At 37.3% G+C, this 23031-nt stretch overlaps 1 protein-coding gene across 1 annotated transcript in view; it reads left to right on the top strand.

Moving 5' to 3' along the window:
- Positions 1–23031, top strand: part of prex1 (phosphatidylinositol-3,4,5-trisphosphate-dependent Rac exchange factor 1) — a 102090-nt gene that overhangs the window by 34312 nt on the left and 44747 nt on the right. The window contains 7 exon segments of the mRNA XM_020922329.2: positions 1062–1163; positions 1302–1463; positions 5783–5916; positions 6144–6259; positions 9493–9642; positions 16345–16492; positions 22572–22672. Coding sequence (XP_020777988.2) covers positions 1062–1163; positions 1302–1463; positions 5783–5916; positions 6144–6259; positions 9493–9642; positions 16345–16492; positions 22572–22672 — 913 coding nt within the window.

The following is a 23031-nucleotide window of genomic DNA, read 5'->3' as shown; positions in this document are numbered from 1 at the left end:
TGATCTCTTTCCCACTCGAGGACTCTGCAGTGGTTTATCTGCATGGCTGCGTTTGATCTTTCATCCTGCCCCATGAGCTCATTGCATCCTGACAGGCTGCGATCCCTCCAAACGAACAGCACAGTGGAGGGACCCCGAGTGGAACTATAGACCCCCACTTCTGATAAAAGCGGTTGTGGGGGGGGGTGGGGGGCGGTTGTGAAAGCCCTCTGAAGGGAATGGGGGTATAAGAGGATTCACAGTGATCTTTATGTTGAAAGGGTTCTTCTGGCATTGGGGACATGTGGTGTTGATTCACATTGTTTTGTTGTAAATGGTTTGCTGCTAAGTGACATTTACGTATTTCATTGTTTGGTAGCATTTTTAGAGCAGGCTATGCACATCTAGGCATGAATCATATATACAATGAACCACATCCAAATATCCAAATATAGACTGGCTACCATCCAGACCCAGTAGAATTCAACTCTGAATGAACCCTGAGTTCTTGTATTCTCATAGCATTGTCCTGTAAAAGTCTTAGACCTTTGCTTTAGCTGGAGCAGAAAAAATGTCCATAATAGAGTCCATAATAATTGTTAAGCATATATTAAATTAATTGTTGTTCACTTTGCATCGATGAACTTCAAAAATATGAAGCACATTTCAAGACTACTGTCAAAAAGGAGTTGGCTTTGTTGAAAGAGTTGATGCCGCTTCCACTTCTCTGTCAAAGATTGCAACTTATTGATTATTGAAACAATCTAATTTGATAATGGAATAATCATTAGCTGGACAATACACAGAGAAGAGCTTTTATGTTGTTGTGTTTTCGAATTGCAAGTTACAGTTGTCTTGCTCTCGATTCACTGAGTGAGTAAAGATTCGACTAAAGGCAGATGTGAGTTTTCTGTCACTGTTAACGAGATGGGATCTTTCTGTTCCTTTATCCTTTTTTAGTCATACCAGTAAAAAAAGTATAGGAAGCCACCTGATTGAAACTTTGCTTCACAAGAGTCTATAATATAAAAGATGTACATATCAAATAATAATAATATTTGTTATTTGTATTTGTTTTGCAGCATTGTATGCTACTGGGAGGAAAGAAAAGTACAGATATCCCCCTAGAGGGCTACCTCCTCACACCCATCCAGAGGATCTGCAAATATCCACTACTCTTAAAGGTACTGCGCAGCTGTGTCCCCTTTTCATTCACTCTGTATTTATCTGACCTTTGGCATTTGGAGCATAATGTTTAAGTAGTATGCCGATCTAATATATACCACTGTTTGTAACCTAAAAGTGTTGTCATTCCTCACCAGGAGCTCCTGAAGCGAACCCCTAAAAAGCACGCAGACTACCCTGCAGTGGAGGAGGCTCTGCAGGCCATGAAAGCTGTGTGCTCCAACATCAATGAGACCAAGAGGCAAATGGAGAAACTAGAAGCTCTGGAACAGCTGCAGTCCCACATAGAGGGCTGGGAGGTAAGAGTGAGCACCGTGAGACGTGGGGTCAAACAGGAGACAGTTGTCATAACGAGATTCATGTGCTTCTACACAGGAAGATGGAGGTCAGCTGGAGAATAGAAAGACTTTATATTCTCTATGGAATCACAGTAGATTGAAAAGCTTGTGTTGATTTTGAAAGAGAATGTCCTGTACCCCAGATACAGCATATTGTGATTGACTTTATTTGGATTTGAGCATGCAGTCAGATAAATGAAATGACAGGTTTCAGTATGAGAGAGTCAGGCATGTCATAGACAGATAGATAGATGGATAGACATGACATATTGTATATAGTCTTATATACACTAAGTTTGCAGTTGTCTCTACAAGCTTATGTTAATGAATAAAAAGCTTTTTTCAGGTATCATTTCTAATAAACATAACATGCCATTCTGTCTAAAAGCCCCACATTTAAAACATGAAAATATGAGTATAGATCTGTTTTAAATGTAATGTAATGTAAACAATGCCCTTCCTAATTTTAACAAAACAAGTCCAGCTAGTATCTTACCAGCCAAATGAGTGCTGAGAGCTCAGGGGCCATGGACAGGGCTTGGGAGCTGCAGTTGAGAGTCCAGCGCATTTTTCACGGCTCTCTCACCCACCACAACAGAGGCCTTGTCTTAGCCGGCACCAATGGGACAATCCAACCTCTGAGGGTGCCAAGGGAGATGCCAATAGGCAAACTGCCCAATCAGAAGAGACTTAGGAAGCAGGGTCCTAGCCTCACATGCATGGGGAGAGTTACATGAGGGGACCACTCGAGGGGCTGAAGAAGAAATGGAAGATGGAAACAGAACTGTCCCACTGGGACATCCAAAAGCCGGGTGTGGTCCCTGTTACGATGATAAATCCATGTAGTGCCTTTTTCTTTAGTTACTTACTTGCTTCATTGGTCTCTGTTGAATAATTTCTGTTCTAGGTATTATTTAGTAATTTAATTCTACAAACAGCTGTTGCTGGTTGACATGCTTTTTTTTTCTTATTTAGACCCATTTATTTGCATCAACAACAAAAACAGCCACAGTTATCCCCAACTAAGAGTAAAAAGGCTCCTGCTATTCTGGAAATTTTTTTTTTTTTTTTTTTTTTTTTTTTTTTTTAAGCAAAGAGTGCTAGTGAGCTGATTTAATGTATTAATAAAGTATTGAACACACTAGTGTCAAATTAAGTGGGAATTTTCAATTGAGGTATAATTGTTTTTAATAATTTCCACCACACATAATTTCTGCCAACTGCTATCAAGGGGAAAACGGTACTATTGATGAGAAAGAAGATTTTCATAAAAGATTAAAGGTGCACTGCACAACTTTTCTGGTGGAGGGTCTGCTACCTACTTGTTTCAGTGGAGATGTTATTGCTTTACCTGGTAAGTTCCATGTTATCACATTAAATATATGCATCTGGCAGTTATTAATTTTGGGTGTTTTTATTGCTCAAAACTTCTTCTGTGAATAGAGGTGACTCTCCACAGATCTGAATTGTAATGTAGCATAGTGCTGTAACCTGCTTGTCTCCCCCATGATAGATTTAAGAGAGGCTTAATTTGTACTGTGAAACATTCTAGACAAAGCAATAACATCTCCATGGAGACAAGCAGGTGCCATGCCCTTCACTAGAAATGTTACTCAATGTACCTTTAAAGATCCACTTTGTTTTTTGTCTTTGGAATAACAGTTTTACAGCATAGTTATCCTCTTGACCCCTGAGTAGCTTCTTTTTAACAGCATTAGTTTCGCTCTTCTTTCCTCTCTCCAGCCTAATCACCTCCAAGCCCTAATGGCCCCAGTAGTGCAGAATCAGACCCAGGCACATTACTGCTCCTCTCGCTCTCGCCAAACCCCCATCCATGTTGTTTCTTGCTCGCATTAAGAATTCAGGACATGCCCCACATCCATCTTTGAAGCGCTAAACACATGGAAGTGTACACAAAGGTGCAGGCATGCCTCCTGAATTCCCATGCACTCCACTCACCCGGCGCTGTGAGATGAGGTGGAATCAATACTGTGAAACCCGATCCCTGCCCCACTCCCAGACGCTGTGCACCTTTTGGAAAAGCTTGGGGAATTGTACAAACTCCACAGAGATGACCATCCATCATAAATTTATACTCATGGGAATCAATTATGGATGGTGGGGCGTGGGTGTGGCCAGAAAAAGATTTGTGTCTGAGCGTCTGCGGGGGTGTCCACACATGGCCTCTGTTAGTTCCACATAATTTGTAAGGGAATGATCCAGTTAACAATGAGTGATGGCATGTCATTAGCTTTGATTTTACGGTTCATAATTAGGCTTAGACTTAGATAAACTTTATTGATCCACAGAGGAAATGATTTGGACACAGTAGCTCAGACATCACAATATATTATAATAACAAAGAGTAAAAATATAAATGGTAATAATACATTCAAAAGAAGTAGCAAAATAAGAAGTGACTGGTGTTAAATAAGACATAATTATATAATAATAATAATATAATAAAAAAAAAATATAGTAATACAAAATATATCTCTCAGCTGTGTACAAGAGGTCATAAGGAGAAACAGTACAATATTGTATTATAATAATTAAGTGTATTATATCTCCCTGACTCTTTTGATTCCATAGGTAATATTTGTGCTGTTATTTGCTCATGCCCAAACACACTAGTGAAAAGCAAAAGTGTAGGGTCATATATGTTGTTTTCTTTTAAGTACATGTCTAAAAATAGTTAGGCTATGCATTAATTGGCCTTGAAGTTTGACCTTCTGGTGAAAAGGTTAATTAGACAACACGCTGTGGTCATTAAGGAAAAAGGCTCGTACTGTGGTCTCCCTTCATTACGAAACCACTGGAGACACACAAACACATTTTTATGTTATTTTATTATTTATTATCTTCTTTTATTTTTTTTAAATAGTGGAGTCTTTATAGGCGTTACCGTGGTGACACAGTGCACACATTAACAAACACTAACAAAAAGTTTTAAGAAGACCTGAAAACACAAGAAAAAAACACAAAATGAATTTTATTTGCAAAGTATGTTTTTTACTGAACAACTTTAATTTACAACTTTGTGTAAATAAACAGATTAGGATTAGGTTTATGCCACCATAACATGTTAACTGGAATATTGTGTTCTCTCAAAAGGAGCTGTAACTGTACAACTTTTTAAATGGCCTGATTTTTACATAGAGCCAAAACATTCTTGTGAGGCCTTCCTCCTTTTTACGTTTCCTTCCTCTCTCTGCTTGTGTATTCAGAACTTAGGTGGGTTCTTTGGGTGCATGTACTTGTGGCAAACATAAAAAGACTCGTTTGTTTGTCAAACATGTTTCTCAAAGCAGAATATCTAGGCCAAGGTTATGGGTTTGAGGTGGGCCATAGGTGTGTTCATAGGTCACTGGGTGAGAAGCAAGAAGCTAATCTGTTTTGCAAATACTTCTGTGTCTCTAGTAGCTCCGCTCTAGTACTGCTAATACTGGGCTGTTAGACTATTAATATTATATTTTTAGTTCAGTTTTTAGTTCATTTATTTATGTAGATCATTATATATACATTGTGCTTTGCATTGAACCCAATAAAATAAACAGGCTTAATAATGAAATGAGACCACTGACTTCCTGTTTAAAAATGCAGAATTGATAAATCCTGCCTCTTTGCTTTTCACCCAGTGCAAACAATCTGAACCCTACTCTAAATAAGCTTATGATGACCAAACCGTAACATAATTAAAAGTTCATAAAAGTTCATTTTTCACAATATGTCCCCTTTTAACTAGACTACAAAAAACATACACTTTAAAGGTGCATTGTGTAACTTTTGATGGATTGTCCATCAAATGCTTTTCTCCATGGAGATGTTATTACATTACTTTGTCTGGAATGTGTCACAGTATGGCATTAAACCTGTCTATCTTTATGGAAACTGAACCAGACCAAGTTACAGGTCCGATCTGTGGAGAGGCATCCCCACTCACAGCCAGAATGTGTGTTTTTCTAGTTATTTTTGAGCTGTAAAACCACCTGTAATTGACTAAATGTAAGTTAGAGCTGTTTAATGTCATACTGTGGAACATTCTAGACCAGAGCGATGATATATCCATAGAAACAAGCAGGTGACTGACCCCTGACCAAAACATTTCATAGCGCACATTTAAACAAAACTGCTACTTTAAAAAAAAGAAAAAAAAGGTTGCACCAATGTCTGTGTAAGATATCTTTTACTGAAACAAAACAAACTGGTCTGGCTCTGTGGTTTCAGTGCCTATATTTGTCATTTATTTTTATTTATTCATATTTTCTCTCTTTTCACAGGGCACTAACTTGACGGATATCTGTACAGAACTCCTACTTCATGGAAATCTACTGAAAATCTCTGCTGGAAACATTCAGGAGCGTGTCTTCTTCCTGTTTGACAACCTTTTAGTTTACTGTAAGAGGAAGTCCAGGTGAGAAATTATACTTTAAAAACATGCAAAATGCTTATTATTGACTTGTTGCTAGATGGAAGCCAGACCAGGAAAAAATCGTTTCAAATTCCTGTAGACTTGTTCCTCTGTTCTTACAAGTGTATGGGTGTGAAACTGTCACAAACAAGTCCTTTCTTAATGTGGCAATGGTGTTAACAGATGTTTTCCTTGTTGAGTGTAACCACATCTTGTCCCATTTACCCCAGGGTCTCTGGAAAGAAGTCCACCAAGAGGACCAAGTCTATCAACGGGCCCCTGTATGTGTTCAGGGGCCGGATCAACACGGAGGTGATGGAGGTGGAAAATGTGGAAGATGGAACAGGTCTGTATTTGCGAAGGGCGAAGTAGCTTTTGGACACTGCTCATTCAAATATTTAGACCAAGAGGGATCATAATCATACAGGTTCAGTTGGCATTTTGCTACTCTACAGTTTAGATTTCAGTCAGTCTGTTTGGAGGTGCAGTCAGAAGCAGAAAGTGTGTTTTACTTTCAGTATTATATAAGATTCTTGCCACTATTACATTTATCTTACTGATTAGACCTGTCACGATAATTATTACAGTTTTTTCATTCATTAATTTTATTTGTTAGAGTCAGGTACAACAAAAATTCAACAACAATAACAAAAACAGGGATATGTACATGAACATATTTGGGACCTGGTGCTCTAAAGGAGTAGGATGAAGTGTTCAAGGTCGTACTAAGTAATAATAATTTTAAAGTAGGAACAAAGTTTATTGTTTATGATCGTACCAAATAAACAGTAATGAGAGTGAAAAAAAATTTAAGGATCTTCATTGTTTCTAGTTGGACAAACTAATATTACTGATAAAGAGGGTGCAAAATATATTGTTTATGATCATATCAAGATAAAAAGTAATGTTAAATAAAAAGGATTGCGGAGATTTTTGTTATTTTAGTTGTAATACATTGAATATGTAACTTCTGTGGCTAATTATCCATTCATTCTGCTGTTTATTTGTTGTAGCTCAAGCCTTTAAATCATACTGTCTTTTTAAAAACTGGTTTACTGGCATTATTCTGCTTTATTGCTTTTGCATCATTGGCATGAAGTAGTTTCTATATTATCATTTATCATTATATATTCCTGTAGCAATATATCATGCTTCAAATTTTTTTGCTGTGACAGACCTAAAATAAAACATATTTTCAAATTTTCATCAAAAATCCTGTTTTAGGGCTTAACATAATAGGATAGATTTGGACTAAGCTTTCTTTGAGAATGCTTTTGAGCACTTTAAGGTTCAGCAAACAGAAAGAGGGTGTTGACACTTCTCAGTTTTACAGTGTTACTCATTTTTTGCACTGGTATAAATACATAATAATAACCGAAACTTCAGAGGAGCATTTGGTTTTTAGTGTTGGAGGTGTGGGCTTTAAAAGGGAGGAAAAAAAATGCAATAAAACCTGTAACCTGTATAAATGCAAACTTTAACATTTTCATCACACACAAAAAAAGAGAGGAGCATTGATCTTTTGAAATATGAGCATGTGAAGCCAACAGTTAAGGTGTGACTAAACTCTATATTGGTGAATGAGGTTGTAAAATATTTCATTTTCTAGTCTTTAACTCGAGGGCTCTGATATGAATCAGGTACCTGCTGACAGTTTGGGTGGAGTCCTGCATGAGCTGAATTTGAACAGGATGTAGCCTGAAAAACTCACTGCCACCTTTTTGATGTCAACAATAGTGCAGATACAGATTCTAATCTTAAGTGCACATGACACCCAAGCTAGGCGAAGGTTTTGCAAGCCACCGTTTCCTTTGTGCTCTCGGTTCATGTATAGACAAACACTTCGCTTTTTTCATCTGTTTCCTCTTTTCAGCTGCACGATCACATGACTGGGCCTATGCCTGTTTAGGTGTCACATTCATATTGCAAACCACAAAGAAAAACATCTTTATAGCATTCGGTTAGAGTTTACTTAATGTAAACAAGTGGACTCCCAATGTGTGGCCCAAATGAGTAAAGTAATAATACATTTAAAAAAAAAGGGAAGACGGGATTACATAGAAAAACAACATTTTTGTTAGAAAAAATAATGGGTTGTGTTAAAGGTGCACTATGGAACTTTTTGGTTGAGGGTCCATCACCTGCTCGTTTCTATAGATATATCACTGCTCTGGCTGGAATGTTCCACAGTATGACATTAAACAGCTCTGCCTTACATTTACTCAATTACAGGTGGTTTTACTGTTTAAAAATACCAATAAAAATAGGCATTCTGACTATGAGCAGGGTCGCCTCTCCACAGATCTAGCCTTTAGCTTGGTCTGATTTGGTCTCCGTGAAGATCGAAAGGTTTATGCCACATGTCACACTTTGAAACATTCGAGACAAAGCAATAACATCTTCGAAAAGTTACACAATAAACCTTTAATAGAGGGCTGTAATTGTACTTTACACTTCTTCACTCGCAGTATGAGCCCTGATCTATTTATATGATCTTTGAGCGTGAGACTAATGTGGGCCATTACTGCCGACCATTCATTATTCATGAGCTGTTCACCTGCTGCTAAATGGAAGATAAAATTAGACAGAGAGTAAAATTTGTTAAGTAACAGGAGGGTGGTCTTCCTTTTACAAGAAATGCACAACTGAGATGATATGATAATACTTAAAAAATGTAGAATATGAATTTTTGGCATAGTTTGGCATGCATTGGCAAAAGCTCTCAAAACTATTTTGTATCTCTATGTGTCTGACCCTGACTGTGCCCACTGTAGGCCCACATCTGCATGGGAGTTCATGTAAAAACAACTATGTATGCAGGAAAATACAAAGAAACAATGTATTTATATAAACACCAAACTTTTAATCTGCCTTTTTACATATAAGTACAAAATAGACCAAATCTTTAGCTCACACTGATTCACTTCTCCTTTCTGCTGTTGTCCCATATATACAGTATATACCCATATAATCTAAATATAATGATTATTCAACTAATAAAAATTTTGGTGAACTATGACACCACGTTTGAGTAATCCTTTTTTTTGTTAGTTTACATCTCCAAAACTTAAAATGCTCCGTTCCACCTTGTGATGTCATGAAGCTGTAGTTTTCAAGTTAACAGCTCCTTTTAACTTTTGTTCAGTAGAAATGGGCAATTCCAGGGCTGAAATTATTCAAATTATTCTAGTGAAGATGTATGTAGTATGTAGTATGCAGGGTTTATGTGTTAAACTTGTGTGAATAAAACAAACAAACAAACAAAAAAAAACTCCAGGTATGTTTTTGATGAGGAAATGACATCATAAAATAGATCATAAAATAGTGTAATATGGGCCTTTTAAACAATCAAGTAGGAGTAAGTAGTAGTTCATCTATATTTATTATCATGCCGATGTCCTCGTTGCTGATACTACTTTAACCTGTATTTCTACTGCTATACTGCAACTAATACTTCTGCTAATGCTACTGTTACTACTACTGTTCAGTCTTTGAGCATTATTATTGTTGGCAACTGTCAGTATCTTGTTATTGGCTCATGCAATGGAAATAAAATGCTTTGTATGTATGTGTTTGCAGCGGATTACCATAGCAACAACTACACAGTGACAAATGGATGGAAGATCCACAACACAGCTAAAAACAAGTGGTTCGTCTGCATGGCTAAAAATGCAGAAGACAAGCAGAAGTGGCTGGACGCGATCTTGAGAGAGCGGGAGCAGAGAGAGAGTGAGTAACGTGTCTCTAAAGGTCACGTTTGAGTTTTCTGTGACCCAAGGCATCAAATCAGTGAAGACAGTCCTCTTTGTTGGATTACATGTTGTTTATTTTATTTTCATTCAGGCTAGTTTTTTTTAGGCTTTGTTTTTGTGTGATAATTGATGACTACTGCATCAAACACAGTCAAAAATAGACAAACATGGCATGTATTTCTGAAAAAATTGGGACAGTGGTTGGCTTAAAGGTGCACTGCTCAACTTTTCTGGTGGAGATGTCATTGTTTTGCCTGGAATGTTCCATGGTATGACTTTAAGCATTTCCATCTAGCATTTCATTATGAATTTTTCTATTTCTCAAAAAATACAGCAATTATTTCTGTGAATAGGGGCGATTCTCCGCAGATCTGAACTGTAATGTAATGTAGTGTAGTGCTGTAACGTGCTTGTCTCCCTCATGATCCAAGGGCGTAGGTCTGTTCTTAGTTTGGTACGACCAAAGCTGAGACCCCTAAACCCCCAGTGTAGGTCCAAAATAAGTGAGAGATGGTTTAATTTTTCAGTTCGCAAAATGTACAGTTTGTGTCCATTGTTCTTCTAAGATGATTCTTTACCGGATAACAGTGATGTAGAAGTAGCAGAGTTCCCTTTGCTTGTTGGTGATGAGGTATTTGTGAGGTAATGTCCGTACAGTTTTCCATGGAATTTTGTCAATAGAGTCCGGGTCCTAACAGCGCATGAGTAGGGCTCTGTTGGGAGGTGCACTTGTAGCGATAGTTGCTCTTTTCCGCAGCGACTCCTTATAAGGCAAATTTAATTGAAGATGAAACCAAGTAAGTTCCTTTTGAAAAGTGTTTCAAAGTTTGGTGCGTAGCGTCTTCACTCACACCTGCTCTTCAGATGCTGACACTGTCCTGCCGCTTCCTCAGTTTAGGCTCCTGGCACCATTAATGACATCACTCTGTTGCAGCCAATGAAATAGCAGCAGGGGTAACCCTGTTATCATATCATTGAATACATCTCAGAACATCTAATAGACAAAATGTGAACTAAAATTTGTTAAATGAATACTTCTGAGTTTGGAAAAATATCAGAATGAATGTATGTTTTTGTTTATTAAAATAAAATGGCAAATATTGGTAGGGACTATTTTGTCTTCCCCAAATATTGGTTGTAACATGTCCCCACCCCGATGCAAACCTACGCCCTTGTCATCATCGGTTGGTTTAATCTATACTGTGGAACATTCAAGGCAATAACATCTCCATTGCAGACCTTCCACTAGAAATGTTATGCAGCGCACCTTAAAAAAAAAAAAAAATCTGACTCAAGGCTTTACTGGACAAGATGGCTGAAGCATTGAAAGGGTGGGAGATAGTGGGTAGAGACATTCAGCAACAGTCAAGGCCAGGAAGTAAACCTACAACACCGAGGTGGCTATAACCACATTATGTACAACGCCTAAAACCGCTACTTTAAATTGGCTGAAAATGAATCAGCATCAACAGTGATCCTTCACTTGTGTGGTGGCTCTGGTTGGAAACTACAGTGAGGGGCTTGCAGATTACAAATCGCAAAGATTAGACTTTTTTTTTTTTTTTTTTTTTAGAAGTGAGATTGGACTACACATCATAATCTATTGATATTTTGCAGTGATATCATACTACGGGGGTGCTCTACATGTACTAGTAGTTGCCATGATGACACAATGTACACATAGCAAACAGTGCAAAAAAGTTTAAAGATAGTCTGAAAACTCAAGAAAAAAATACAAAATTGATTTAAACATGACATTTTCTGCTATAGCTTGTGATTGTAATGTTATTTCAGAGGAACTTGTTTAACAGCACAAATTATCTCATCTGTTGTAGTTCCAACTTATTCCCTCTGCTGGTCAAATTGTGTTAAAATAAAGATCAGATTAAAGTCTTGCTTTAGACAGAGCAGTGCCGAGTTAGCATCACACCCCTGGGGAATGATAATAACATCCGCTGCAAAGTATCAATAGCTTCACAGTTACCTCTATATGGAATTAATGAGGTAGAAAAAATTTCCTACCCACTAACATTTCCTGCTAACGGTGTAATTTTAGTTTGAACATCATATCCTGTGATTACGTCCACGCTCCCGTTTTAAACATGCCATTTCTCATACCCCAAAACAGCAGTTGCATGACATTTACAGCTTGTCCCCTAACAAGCTTTGGACCTTTCTGTTAGCTGAGATATTTGTTTAATTAAGTCCATGGAGAGTTTTGAGTATAATCTCTGTTTCGGAAATGATGCTGTGTAAATGGCATCACTGCAAGAATTTAAAGGTCCTATATTACGCAAAATTGACTCTTGTGAGCTTTAAGCCATGTTAGAATGTTGTTACGGCATCAGAAACATACCTGGAGTTGTGTTTTGTTTCAATCACACATGTCTGAGTAATCCTGCATTATTACTTATTACTTTTTGGATTGCCACATGAGTATTTTCTGTTTGAGAAAAGCACTCAATATACAGGGTTTGTGTGTTTAAAACTCCAGGTCTGTTTGTGATGAAGAAACATAACAGATCAGAAAACTGTGTAATATAGGCCCTTAAAATAGAACATAAAATGCTTTTAGTTGTCAAATTTAAGTTTTAGTGTTATTTGGGGTGTTAATTGATGCATTTTGATATTCTTTGCCCTCTCACTCTGTTTTATGGCTTGTACATTTTTACATAGGGGCCATTTGGAAATATGATATTGTTGAATAATTGTAGTGTTATTCCCCACCTTCACTACAAAGGTTGTTGCACCTGCTTCACACTGGCCATCTGTCTTCGTTAGGTTGTCTGCATCAGAGAGTGTGTAGGTTTTAACAAGATTTAAGGCTGTACACAAGTCATCGGATAGTGTTGATGGACGTCTGACCAAAGGAGCTCATTAAAGAAAGAGCAAGTCAGTTCGTGTTACTATGTAGTTACCTTTAGAATAAAACAAAGATTATTGTTTTTATTTAATAGATTTTATTTATTTTTTTTGATCATGTGCATATTTAATATGATATCCGAGAGAGGAAACTATGTGTGGTTTTGGTTGAATGGTTGGAATGACAGTATCACTTTCTTGTTCCTCTTAATGCTTCTTTCTTGGTTGGTTGGCACTTTTTTTTTTTTTTTTATTCATCAGAATTACATGACTATTTATGATTGTTGGCACCAGCAACAAACAACTGATAAATATTAATGTATACTATATGAAATCAAACTTTGTGAATGAAATATTGACACATAAACAAGTACTTTACACATTTAAATTTTTTTTTGAACTATAGATTGAATTGAAATGACTTATATTTGCTTTCTTCAGTTCACATATTTATTATTTTTAAGTTCCGACGATTATATTGTGACCTAACTGATCACGATTATTGATTAACTGAATAATGTTGAACATCCCTACTATGCTTAAACCGGTGTGTCAAGATGAAATGATAAGACAATAACACAAGTCAGTAATTGATAGGTGCCGATCAGAGCTTGCTCATAGTTAAATTATGATTAATGCCTTTTAATCATTAGTGAATGAGTGAGGGAATAGTAAGTCCTGAGGAGTGTCCAGGGCTTGTGGTGTTTAGTTTCAAGTCGGCGGAAATCGACCTGAGGCTAACAGATGCCAAATCAGTCACACTGCCCAACTTCCTACTTTCCCCACTTTGTGCTTTCACTGCTCACATTTACTTCAATATGTCTACTTCACTTCTGTCTAGACACGTTTTTGCAATTACGCCGTGTACTTTCACAAAATGCATTATCAGACACTGGCATAACTACTATCTACTTTAGATGCTGAGATGGTGAGAAAGGGAAAGGTCATATATTACGCAAAATTGACTTGTGTGAGCTTTAAGTCGTGTTAGAACGTTGTTAGCTCATAAAACATACCTGGAGTTGTGTTTTATTTAATTCACACATGTTTGAGTAACCCTTTATTATTAGTTTGTCTACATCTCCAAATCTCAAAATGCTCTATTTCATCTTGTGATGTTATGAAGTTTTCAATTTAACAGCTACATTTTACCTTTTGTTCAGTAAAAATTGTCAATTCCAGGGCCGAAATTATCCAGTGAAGATGTATGGACACATGGATTGGTGCACTTCCTGTATCACCACATGACATCATAAGGTGGAACAGCGTGCTTTCTGTTTGAGAGAAAAAGACAGGATAAATATAAATATACAGGATTTGTGTGGTAAATGTGTAAATGAAACAAGTGCAACTCCAGGTCTGTTTGTGATGAGGAAACAACATTATAACATACAGTAGATCAGAAAATAGTGTCAAATAGGCCCTTTAAACGCCTAGCCCCAATCGATCTTTGTGTTTTATCGCTCTCTTATCCCTCCCAAAAGAGTCCATTGTTTTCGTGCTATAGCCGGAGGAGGCTGCACTTCCTCAGACTGGTGCAGAGAAACGCGTGGTCAGATATTGCGATAGGGCATAAGGAGCTCCTCTGGACAAACTCTGACAGCTGGAGCAGAAGCCGTGGGGCCCCATGGATGGACACAGCCCGTCTGTTTGTTCATTGTTTAAGTCCACTCCAGCTGCTGCGAGCTGTAATATAAGCCCCCTCCATCACAGGCTGCCAACGCTCAACTCCAAAGACTCAGTGGGAAAATTGGATTAGTACTCTAACACTTAAACTGATGTGGAGAGTGCATTGTTGTGTAGGCTCACTTCCTCTTTGGTGATCTGATACACTTCCCTCATCTACATAACAAACAGATAGGTGGATTATTTGACTTCTTTTGGGTCATTTATTTTGCTGGTTTATCATTAGTGTAGCATTTTTCACAACTTTAATTTGAGGAGAAATCCAAGAATTTCTTTGATTATGTTCTAATCTAGAGGTTATGATCCAGGTCCAGAAAATTAGACTTGGACTTAGACAAACTTTATTGATCCACAAGGGAATTTTTTTGGACACAGTAGCTCACACATCACAATATAATGTAATAACAAAGAGCAAAAATATAAATAGTAATAATAAATTCTTAACAAGTAGCAAAAAGAGCAGGTGTCAGATAAGGCATAATTATGTAAATGTAAAATGTACAAGTCAAAATAAAATACTAAGATAAGTAATGAAATATAAAATCACAGCTTTATACAAGAGGAAGACAATGCAACAATGATATGATGATTGACAGGACACAGGGTTATCCATTACATAAGGGTGAGTAGTTGTACAGTTGTAGGGAGTATTATCTGTAACATAAAGGTGAGTTGCTGTACAGTGGTTGTACATGGCTTTATATTTTATTTAAGTATCAAACATGTGTAAAAGGATATCACTTTATACCCTTACATGGAAGTTTGCAACATACATTTTTTATTTTCAGTTTTGACTTTTCAACCTTTTTACAACCAAATTATAGACTTTTGCATTTTCAAACAACATTCATTCACAATATTCTTTTGATATTTTACACTCTATGTTATATATATACTAGGGATGTAACAATAACCGAAATATCGTGATATTGTATTGTCAAAGTTCTCACAATAATATCGTGGACCCTCACAATATATCAAACGCCTCTAATTTCCCAGAAGCCTATATGTAGCAGCCTTTCCCATCATCCCAGTTTGTCTCGGCGAACTCGACTCCACCCTCCCATCCCCTATTTTGTCTTTCAGTCATAAGACCCCTACAAGGGGGGTCCCATTCTGGCTGGGCCAATTGCAGATTGAGACGGAGCCCCCACCCATAGTCTCAACCCAGCTATCTCTGCCTCACTTGGTACATTATCAATAAACTTCTTTGCACTATGTCGTTGTTGGCGTGGTCCTAGCTAGTGAATTAAGAGTTATGGTGCAGCAATAGCTAAAAAATACAGAGGGAACTACATAGACCATGATACTTTGCTCCATTTCAGTGCAGACTACAAGAAGAAACCACAGTTCTAAGCACTTTTAAGTCTTAGTTCTTTGGATTAAGTCTTGTCAAGGCATTTTAAGAGGAAAAAGTATCATATTAGTTTTAATTTTGTATCTCTATATATATCTTACCGTGAGATGTATATCATGAAATTATTGTACAGAGAGATTTGGATATTGTTACATGCCTAATCATGAGCCTCCCCACCATATCATGAGCTTTCCCACAATATCGCAATAAATACCATACCGTGAGGTACATACCGTGACGATATCGTATCGTGAGACTTGGATATAGTTACACCCCTAGTATATAATGTAGTTTAACAATCAAAATGAAGAATGTACATAGAAACAAATAAATGCATAAAATAAAAAGTAAATATCTCAGACAAAAAAGTACAAATTTATCTCTAACTACAAACATTTCCATTTGCCATGTATAAATTTGTCATTCTAAGTGTAGTGTTGCCAAAAGTAAAAAGTTATTGACCAGTTCAGAAAGTTATCCAAGCCAATCTAGTCTACTATTCCCCTGAGCTCTGTGGAGACACATTACAATGAACCCTCACATTTTCAGCCATACAGTAGAGAATTAACTGCCCCCCAAACTCTTAAACCCACCCCTCTGGAGCTGATAACATCTTGGATTATTTTGGCAGGCCACTGCTTCAATCCTGGGTCCATTTATATAACAATCAAAGCTTGTTTGTCTCCACCAAGAGCACCATGACTGCCATAAAGGCCCTCTGTACTTAATAGAGTAGTGAAATAACTTGCTCATTCTTCTCTGTTGTTTGCGCAGGTCTGAAACTGGGAATGGAGAGAGATGCGTATGTAATGATTGCCGAAAAAGGGGAAAAATTGTACCACCGAATGATGACCAAGAGCCGGCACTTGATAAAAGATCGTCGGCGAAAACTAAGCATTGTGCCCAAATGCTTTATGGGAAAGTAAGTTTTTTTTTTTTTTTTTCCAGGAATGTGGCTGCCATGCCATTTACATGCGTACAAATCACAGTTACGTAACATTAGCAGGCCCTCAAAAGAGTTGTGTACACTGTTACCAGGTCTTGGCACTGGGCCTAAACTGTTATCCTACATCCTTTTGTCTAAAGTGAGGCCCTGTAGCATTGACGGGTTGCACAAGTTGCATCCTTCCCTCGGTTACATCAGAAAAGATAGTCCCTGTCCGGCCCCATGAACACTGAACATGTCACTGCGGTGAATCCAAGAGGAGGGGGTGTGGAAAATGGGCACCAACTATACAAAGCTGAAGTTAAAGTAGTAAAGTCTAACTGGTGACTCACGATTCTGGTCAAGCTTGCTGGATCGAACATCACCTTACAAATACTGGTTTCATCCGATATTCTGGTTGTTCATATACAGTGTAATAAGAAGAATTTCTTTACTTATGGTATAAATAACATCTATTTGACACATTTGCATCTGTTTTTTTTCTTATTTTATTTATGTTTGAATGAAATTAATGCAGTTTTCAGCGTATAGTTAAAGCTATTTTGGAATCAGTATTGAACTTAGGCTACATTTATATGATGACAGTCTGAACAGAAGGCGCAAAAAGTGGCGTCGCGTCTTCACTTTTGTTTAGACAAGCATTTTTGGGAGGAAATCTGCGTGCATACGGTGACGCAAAAGTGTGTGGAATTCGATTGGGTATGCACGGCGGAGCGTATTAAACTTTTCTACTCTGGAGGGTGGTTTCAGATTTTTACGTTTTTAAGCCCCAGAAACGCTGTCACCATCTAAATGAATAAAAATGGATCAGTTATATATAGGGCTGTTTTGGACACATTCTACTTCCTCTTGACTTTTAAATGTGCGCTGTGGTACACATGAAGCATATTAGTAGTATTAGATCTAGATATTTCCTTTTAATGTAAATGTAAAGAAACAAATAAGCTCTGCTGTTTACGAGGCAAGGTGCTCTCATCTTACTTTAACCATAGATACTGTTTTCTGAAAAGGGATAATATGCATTTGAAGTGCTCTCCACTCACAGTGACGTCAGTTGTGAGGGAAAAAAAGCCGACTAGAGATTTCAGATAATGGTCTGCTCTGAGAAGTCAATATTCATTCCTGAGATTTGAAGTGCAAATGGATAATATTATGTAAAAAGCTTTCTTATCTTTACATATTACCGATTAGTAAAACCTTTGGTAACTTGCCACCTGTTCCTAACTATATACACATCACCTAATCTTTGTAAACCACATCCACTCTTCTATCCTTTACTGTGAGGAAGCATTGCTCTCCCATCGTCCTCTCCTTATCACCAGTCATTTCCTGCCTATTACCTGCATTAGCTGTGCATTTGTCTTTTTGATCCAATTAACAGCAGACATTTGAGTGCTTATTGCATTACACCAATACACCGCCTTTTAAGATAGCACTCTTCCGACACATATCACATTTACTATTGCCGGTAGAATATATGTAGCTAAAAGTATGGGTGTCCAAACTATGGCCAGGGGGTAATTTTTGTTGGCCTTTAAAGGGACAGTCTGGAATTTTGGACATCATTTCCTAGTTAGGCAGAGTGTTGGGGACGTGTGGAGACACTTTTTTAAATATTCCATCCAGTCCTTGTATTTGCAGAGGTAAATGTCTGTGTCGATAGAATAATTTTAGAAGTAAAACCAACCTTGCGTTTGAAGGATTTATATCTGAGCAGCAGCAGCGAATTGTACTTCCTGATAGAAAGCCTGGCAGTGGCAGACTGATATATGAGAAAATAGTCCCTCAACATGCAACGATTCATGCGATGCAAGGTTAGTTTTATTTCAAATATTATTCTATCAACACAGACATTCACATTGACAGTCTGGCGTAATAATAGATTTGCTTCAGGTGCTTTGTGGAGTGGGTAAGACTGTTTTTAATGGCAGAGTAACTATGGTCATTGACATGCACTAGCTTAGCAGCAACAACCTCTGTAAATACAAGGACTGGTTGGAATAGTTAAAAAAGTATCTCCACACATCTCCAACACTCTGGCTCAATTGGAAATGAGTCCCTATGTCCAAAATTCCAGCCTGTCCCTTTAAAGGTGCACTGCGTAACATTTCCAGTGGAGGGTCTGCCACCGGCTTCTCTCCATGGAAATACTTTGTGTAGAATGTTCCACAGTATAGATCAAGGGTCTCCAACCTCTGTAGCTCAGGAGCTTCCAGTAGCAAAGAGATTCCTAAATTAGATGTATAATTCTGAATAACAAAAATTTGATTAATTAAATGCCCATTATTATTGTAAATGTATCATTCTGATGTTTGACTTGTTTATGTTGTTTTATCCAGCTGTGCCCCATCTAAGTTTTGCTGTGGCTCTTATGTATACTTTATTTCTTGTGACTGCTAAAATGAGTAGCTTTATGTAAAGGTAGCTCACCTGAGGAAAAACGCTGGAGACCCCTGGTATAGATTAAACCTTAGATCTATCACAAGGGGGACACGCAGGTTACAGCACTGCGCTACATTACATTTCAGATCGGTGGAGAGTCGCCCTTGTTCACAGAAGGAATTATTGTATTTTTCAGCAATAAATACAACTGTAATGAATAAATGATGGATTGAAATGTTTAAAGTCATACCATTCCAGGCAAAGCAATAATATCTCCAATGATTAGGTCCAATTAGGTAGCGAACCCTCCATCCGAAAAGTTGCACAGTGCACTTTTAAGACTCCAGCTGAATTGGCCCAAATGAACATGGTCTCTGTAAAAACCATGTTAATTCACCAATTTGAATGACTCACTGTTCTGACCAACAGCCTATGGACCTGCCCTTCAAATACATTTAGATATGTGTCTCTTGAAAAAAAAAGTTTAAACACCCCTGCTTTAGAGATTCAAACAAACTTGTGTGCAAAATATCCAAAAATATGCAGCCCATTCATGAGAAATAATCCCTCTAAAGCTATTTTTCTTCTTGTATGGCTCCAAGTGCTTTTTAATCTCCTGGCGCTCCTTCTTTTTGAAAAACACACACAATGACATACTTGGCACCCCCACTCTTTTCATTCAACATTTTCATAATTTTGTACAATGTGTTCCAGAATTAGCTGCCCTGTGCCCTCTTACATAACACATGGGCCTTTCTCACCAACAGCTCACGTTTTTCTGAAGTCATTCGTTTGTGCCTGTAGAGCTGCTTTGACATGGACCTTCACACACACACACGCATGAATATACACACACACACACACACACACACACAGGACTGGTGAAGGCGTAGCATTTTGATGGGTTTTATCGACCGCAGGTGTCCAATTTGGTGATTCACTTCACACGTGGAGTTAGCGTGCATTCCTGATAGGGCTGTGACAATACTGTGCTTCCATAATAGAGCTTAGGAGGCTTTCATGTATTTATAAATAGTAATCAATAATTCTGCTTTTGTTGCTTATAATTTTATGTCCCATATTACAATCAATATCTCTGTCTATGACTTTTTGAAGATGAAAAAACAAACAAACCCCAAAACATATTATTAATTAGGAATTCACGATCTGATGTTGGTTTCTGACTTTGGTGCTGGTACTGAAAAAATTGCTGGACCAGATATCGGCTTCCAAATATCGGTTGAGTCGATGTTCTATTTGGACATATACATTTCTGTAATAAGACTAGTCATTATTGGCCTAGAAAGTCTCATAATATTATAATTTTTATCTATACAAAATTGTTCTGTAATTAGATGAGAGATAAATAATAGCTACATAACACATTTGGATTAGTTTAGTCTTTAGTCTCGCTATTTTCAGTCTTGGTTGATATCAGGAATCGGCACATTCTTAAAGCCATAGTATCAAAATCGGAATTGGAACTGAAAAAGCTGCATCCCTTGTAATAAACTCATTCCCACCTGGCACTATGAGATGCCACTTAAAATGTTCACTGTAGATGAAGTGACTGTAATCACAAGTAATCACTGAAAATTATTTTGATTATTATAAACTTTTTAACCGTGCTAATACGGAAAACCGTCTTCTAATCAAATCAGGCGCAAGTCATCTTTTTTATCAAAATCCACACATTACAGAATTATTCCCAGTTAAATCACACAATTCGTCCTCTGACTGATCCTAGTTCATCTTTTAGTGATGGGAGTGATTTACCCACCAGAGAAAAGGTCTTTGGAGCATGTAATTTTCTCCTGCAAACATTTGTTCAGCACTGTCAATGAACCAGCCTCACAGGCACGGACTAAAACTGGAGACTGAATGTATAGAAACGGGGGACTTTTCATGCTCTCACTTTTTCCATGTTACTGCATCAGTGATGGGTAAAAATGTATTTAGTTACAGAATACTGGATACCTGCATTAAAATGTATTTTGTAACGTACTGTGATACATGGGCCAATCATGAGTACGTTTTTCTGAATACTTTCACACAGAGTTGCATTTAAATTGTAGTGTAAGATTAAAGATGTAACCTGATGTCTCCATGGAAATGTTGCTTTGTCTAGAATGTTCCACAGTATAGCTTAAACCTACCTATCACGAGGGAGACTACGCTACTTTACAATTCAGATCTGTGTAGTGTTGCTGTTATTCACAGAAGGAATTATTGTGTTTTTGAGCAATAAAAACATCCATAGTGAATAAAATGCGAGGAAAAAAAATCATAATATGGAGCATTCCTGGCAAAACAATAACATCTCCATGGAGACCACCAGAGAAGTTGCGCAGTGCACCTTTTCAAAAACAGCTTTATATTTGTTTCACCATTTGTTATGCATTTCCTATGACTAACTGGAAAAGGAAAAATCACACACGCTCTCACTCTCACCACAACAGCAGCTTTGTCTATTTTTCTTATTGATTATGTGCAATTTGAAGTTGTGTGATCAAGTACCGACGTGTATTCCTTTTGATTTTAGGAAGGTGACTATATTCTGAATACCACCTAATTAAAAGTAACTCAAGCAGAATAAACATACTCAAAATTAGTATTCAGAAGATGTATTTTCGGTGCATGTATTCAGTTAGTTCACAACACTGACTGGCGGCGCTTGGACTTGGGGAACAGCTCTCGGACACGCTGTTGACATGTCACAACATTGCGTAAGGGCCTTGGGAAAAGATCTCGTGTGCTATGTTTGGATCATGTACCATCTGGGAGCGATCACTCTACTGGCATAAGGCACAACATCTGACACTTAGCATTCTGTCTACTGTGAATGGTGAACTAGAAGACTGCCAAAATATAAACTTCTAGTAACAAAGTGATGCTGTGATTTTGCTGTAGCTTCATATAGGACTGTCACGATAATTATTATATCGACTTAACGTTCAGTATATAAAAGCTGGAACTATATATTTTGGAGCTTAGTATTTATCCTGTGCTCATTTTCTTTGCAATAATATGGAGATTGTTGTTATTTTTGTTGTAATGTGATGAGATTTGAGCTGTAAATTGCTGAATAATTAGTTTCTGTTGCTAATTATTTGAATTCAGTTTTTTTATTTGTAGCAGCTCATGCCTTTAAACTATGCTATATATTAAAAGAAAATGGTTTACTGGGATTAGTTTTGGCGTAAAGTACTTTCAGTATTTTAATTTATCACAGTATACATCTGTAACAGTATATTGTGCTTCAAAATTTGTTATCATGACAGGCCTAAGTGTTCTCACAATACTGAAATTACAACTCAGTTTTAATTATAAACAACAGGATTGCTGCTCAACACATTTTTAGGCTATAGAATAAAATTTGCATTACAAAATAATACTTAAGCATGTTCTGAAATAAATTAAGTTCATTCTTAGCTATTCATGAAACCTCAACTTTGTCATAACGATGTGATTTTTTTCAGTATTAGTGCTTCAAATGAGTCTCTTGTTTCAATACTATTTTCTTTTAGTAATTATTAGTATTTGGTGTCTTTTCTGAATACCCTAAAAAGCCACATTAATTGATTTATGCAATTTATTTATTCATTCAAACTAAATATTGTATCTGAACATTTTTATGGGTTATGTCTGATTGAGCGTTTTGCTGTGTCCTCAGTGAGTTTGTTTCCTGGCTGATTGAAAACGGAGAGATCAGTAAAGCCGAGGAAGGGGTGAATCTGGGACAGGCTTTGCTGGAAAATGGCATCATCCACCACGGTGAGCAGTCATTTTGGTTAAACTTTTCTCTTTTGTTTATGTTCTCTCCAGACATCTGCACTTTTTCATCCTGTCTACTCCGGTAACATTTACTCCCCTGATTCACATTTTCTGGCGGAACTATTGATTTCTGTTAAAAGAAAAGCAACAAACAGTCCAATATTATCTATCGGAGATGCTTTCTTTCTCAGGGTGTGGCTTTTAAAGTTCACTTTTTGAATTATTTATGAGGATGAACTGCACACATAGCCCCTAACACCTCTAAATAATGTATGAATACACATGTCCAGCCTACAGCTCAGTGGGGTTCTGTTTTACACCTGAGCCCCTGTTGTTTTTGAAACAATAGACGCTTAAAC

This window comes from Boleophthalmus pectinirostris, unplaced genomic scaffold (genome assembly GCF_026225935.1).
Source record: "Boleophthalmus pectinirostris isolate CB_2022bp ecotype Guang Dong unplaced genomic scaffold, ASM2622593v1 HiC_scaffold_8, whole genome shotgun sequence".
In the NCBI taxonomy this organism is placed as follows: Eukaryota; Metazoa; Chordata; class Actinopteri; order Gobiiformes; family Gobiidae; genus Boleophthalmus; species Boleophthalmus pectinirostris.
This window is presented reverse-complemented; position numbering and strand designations above follow the sequence as displayed.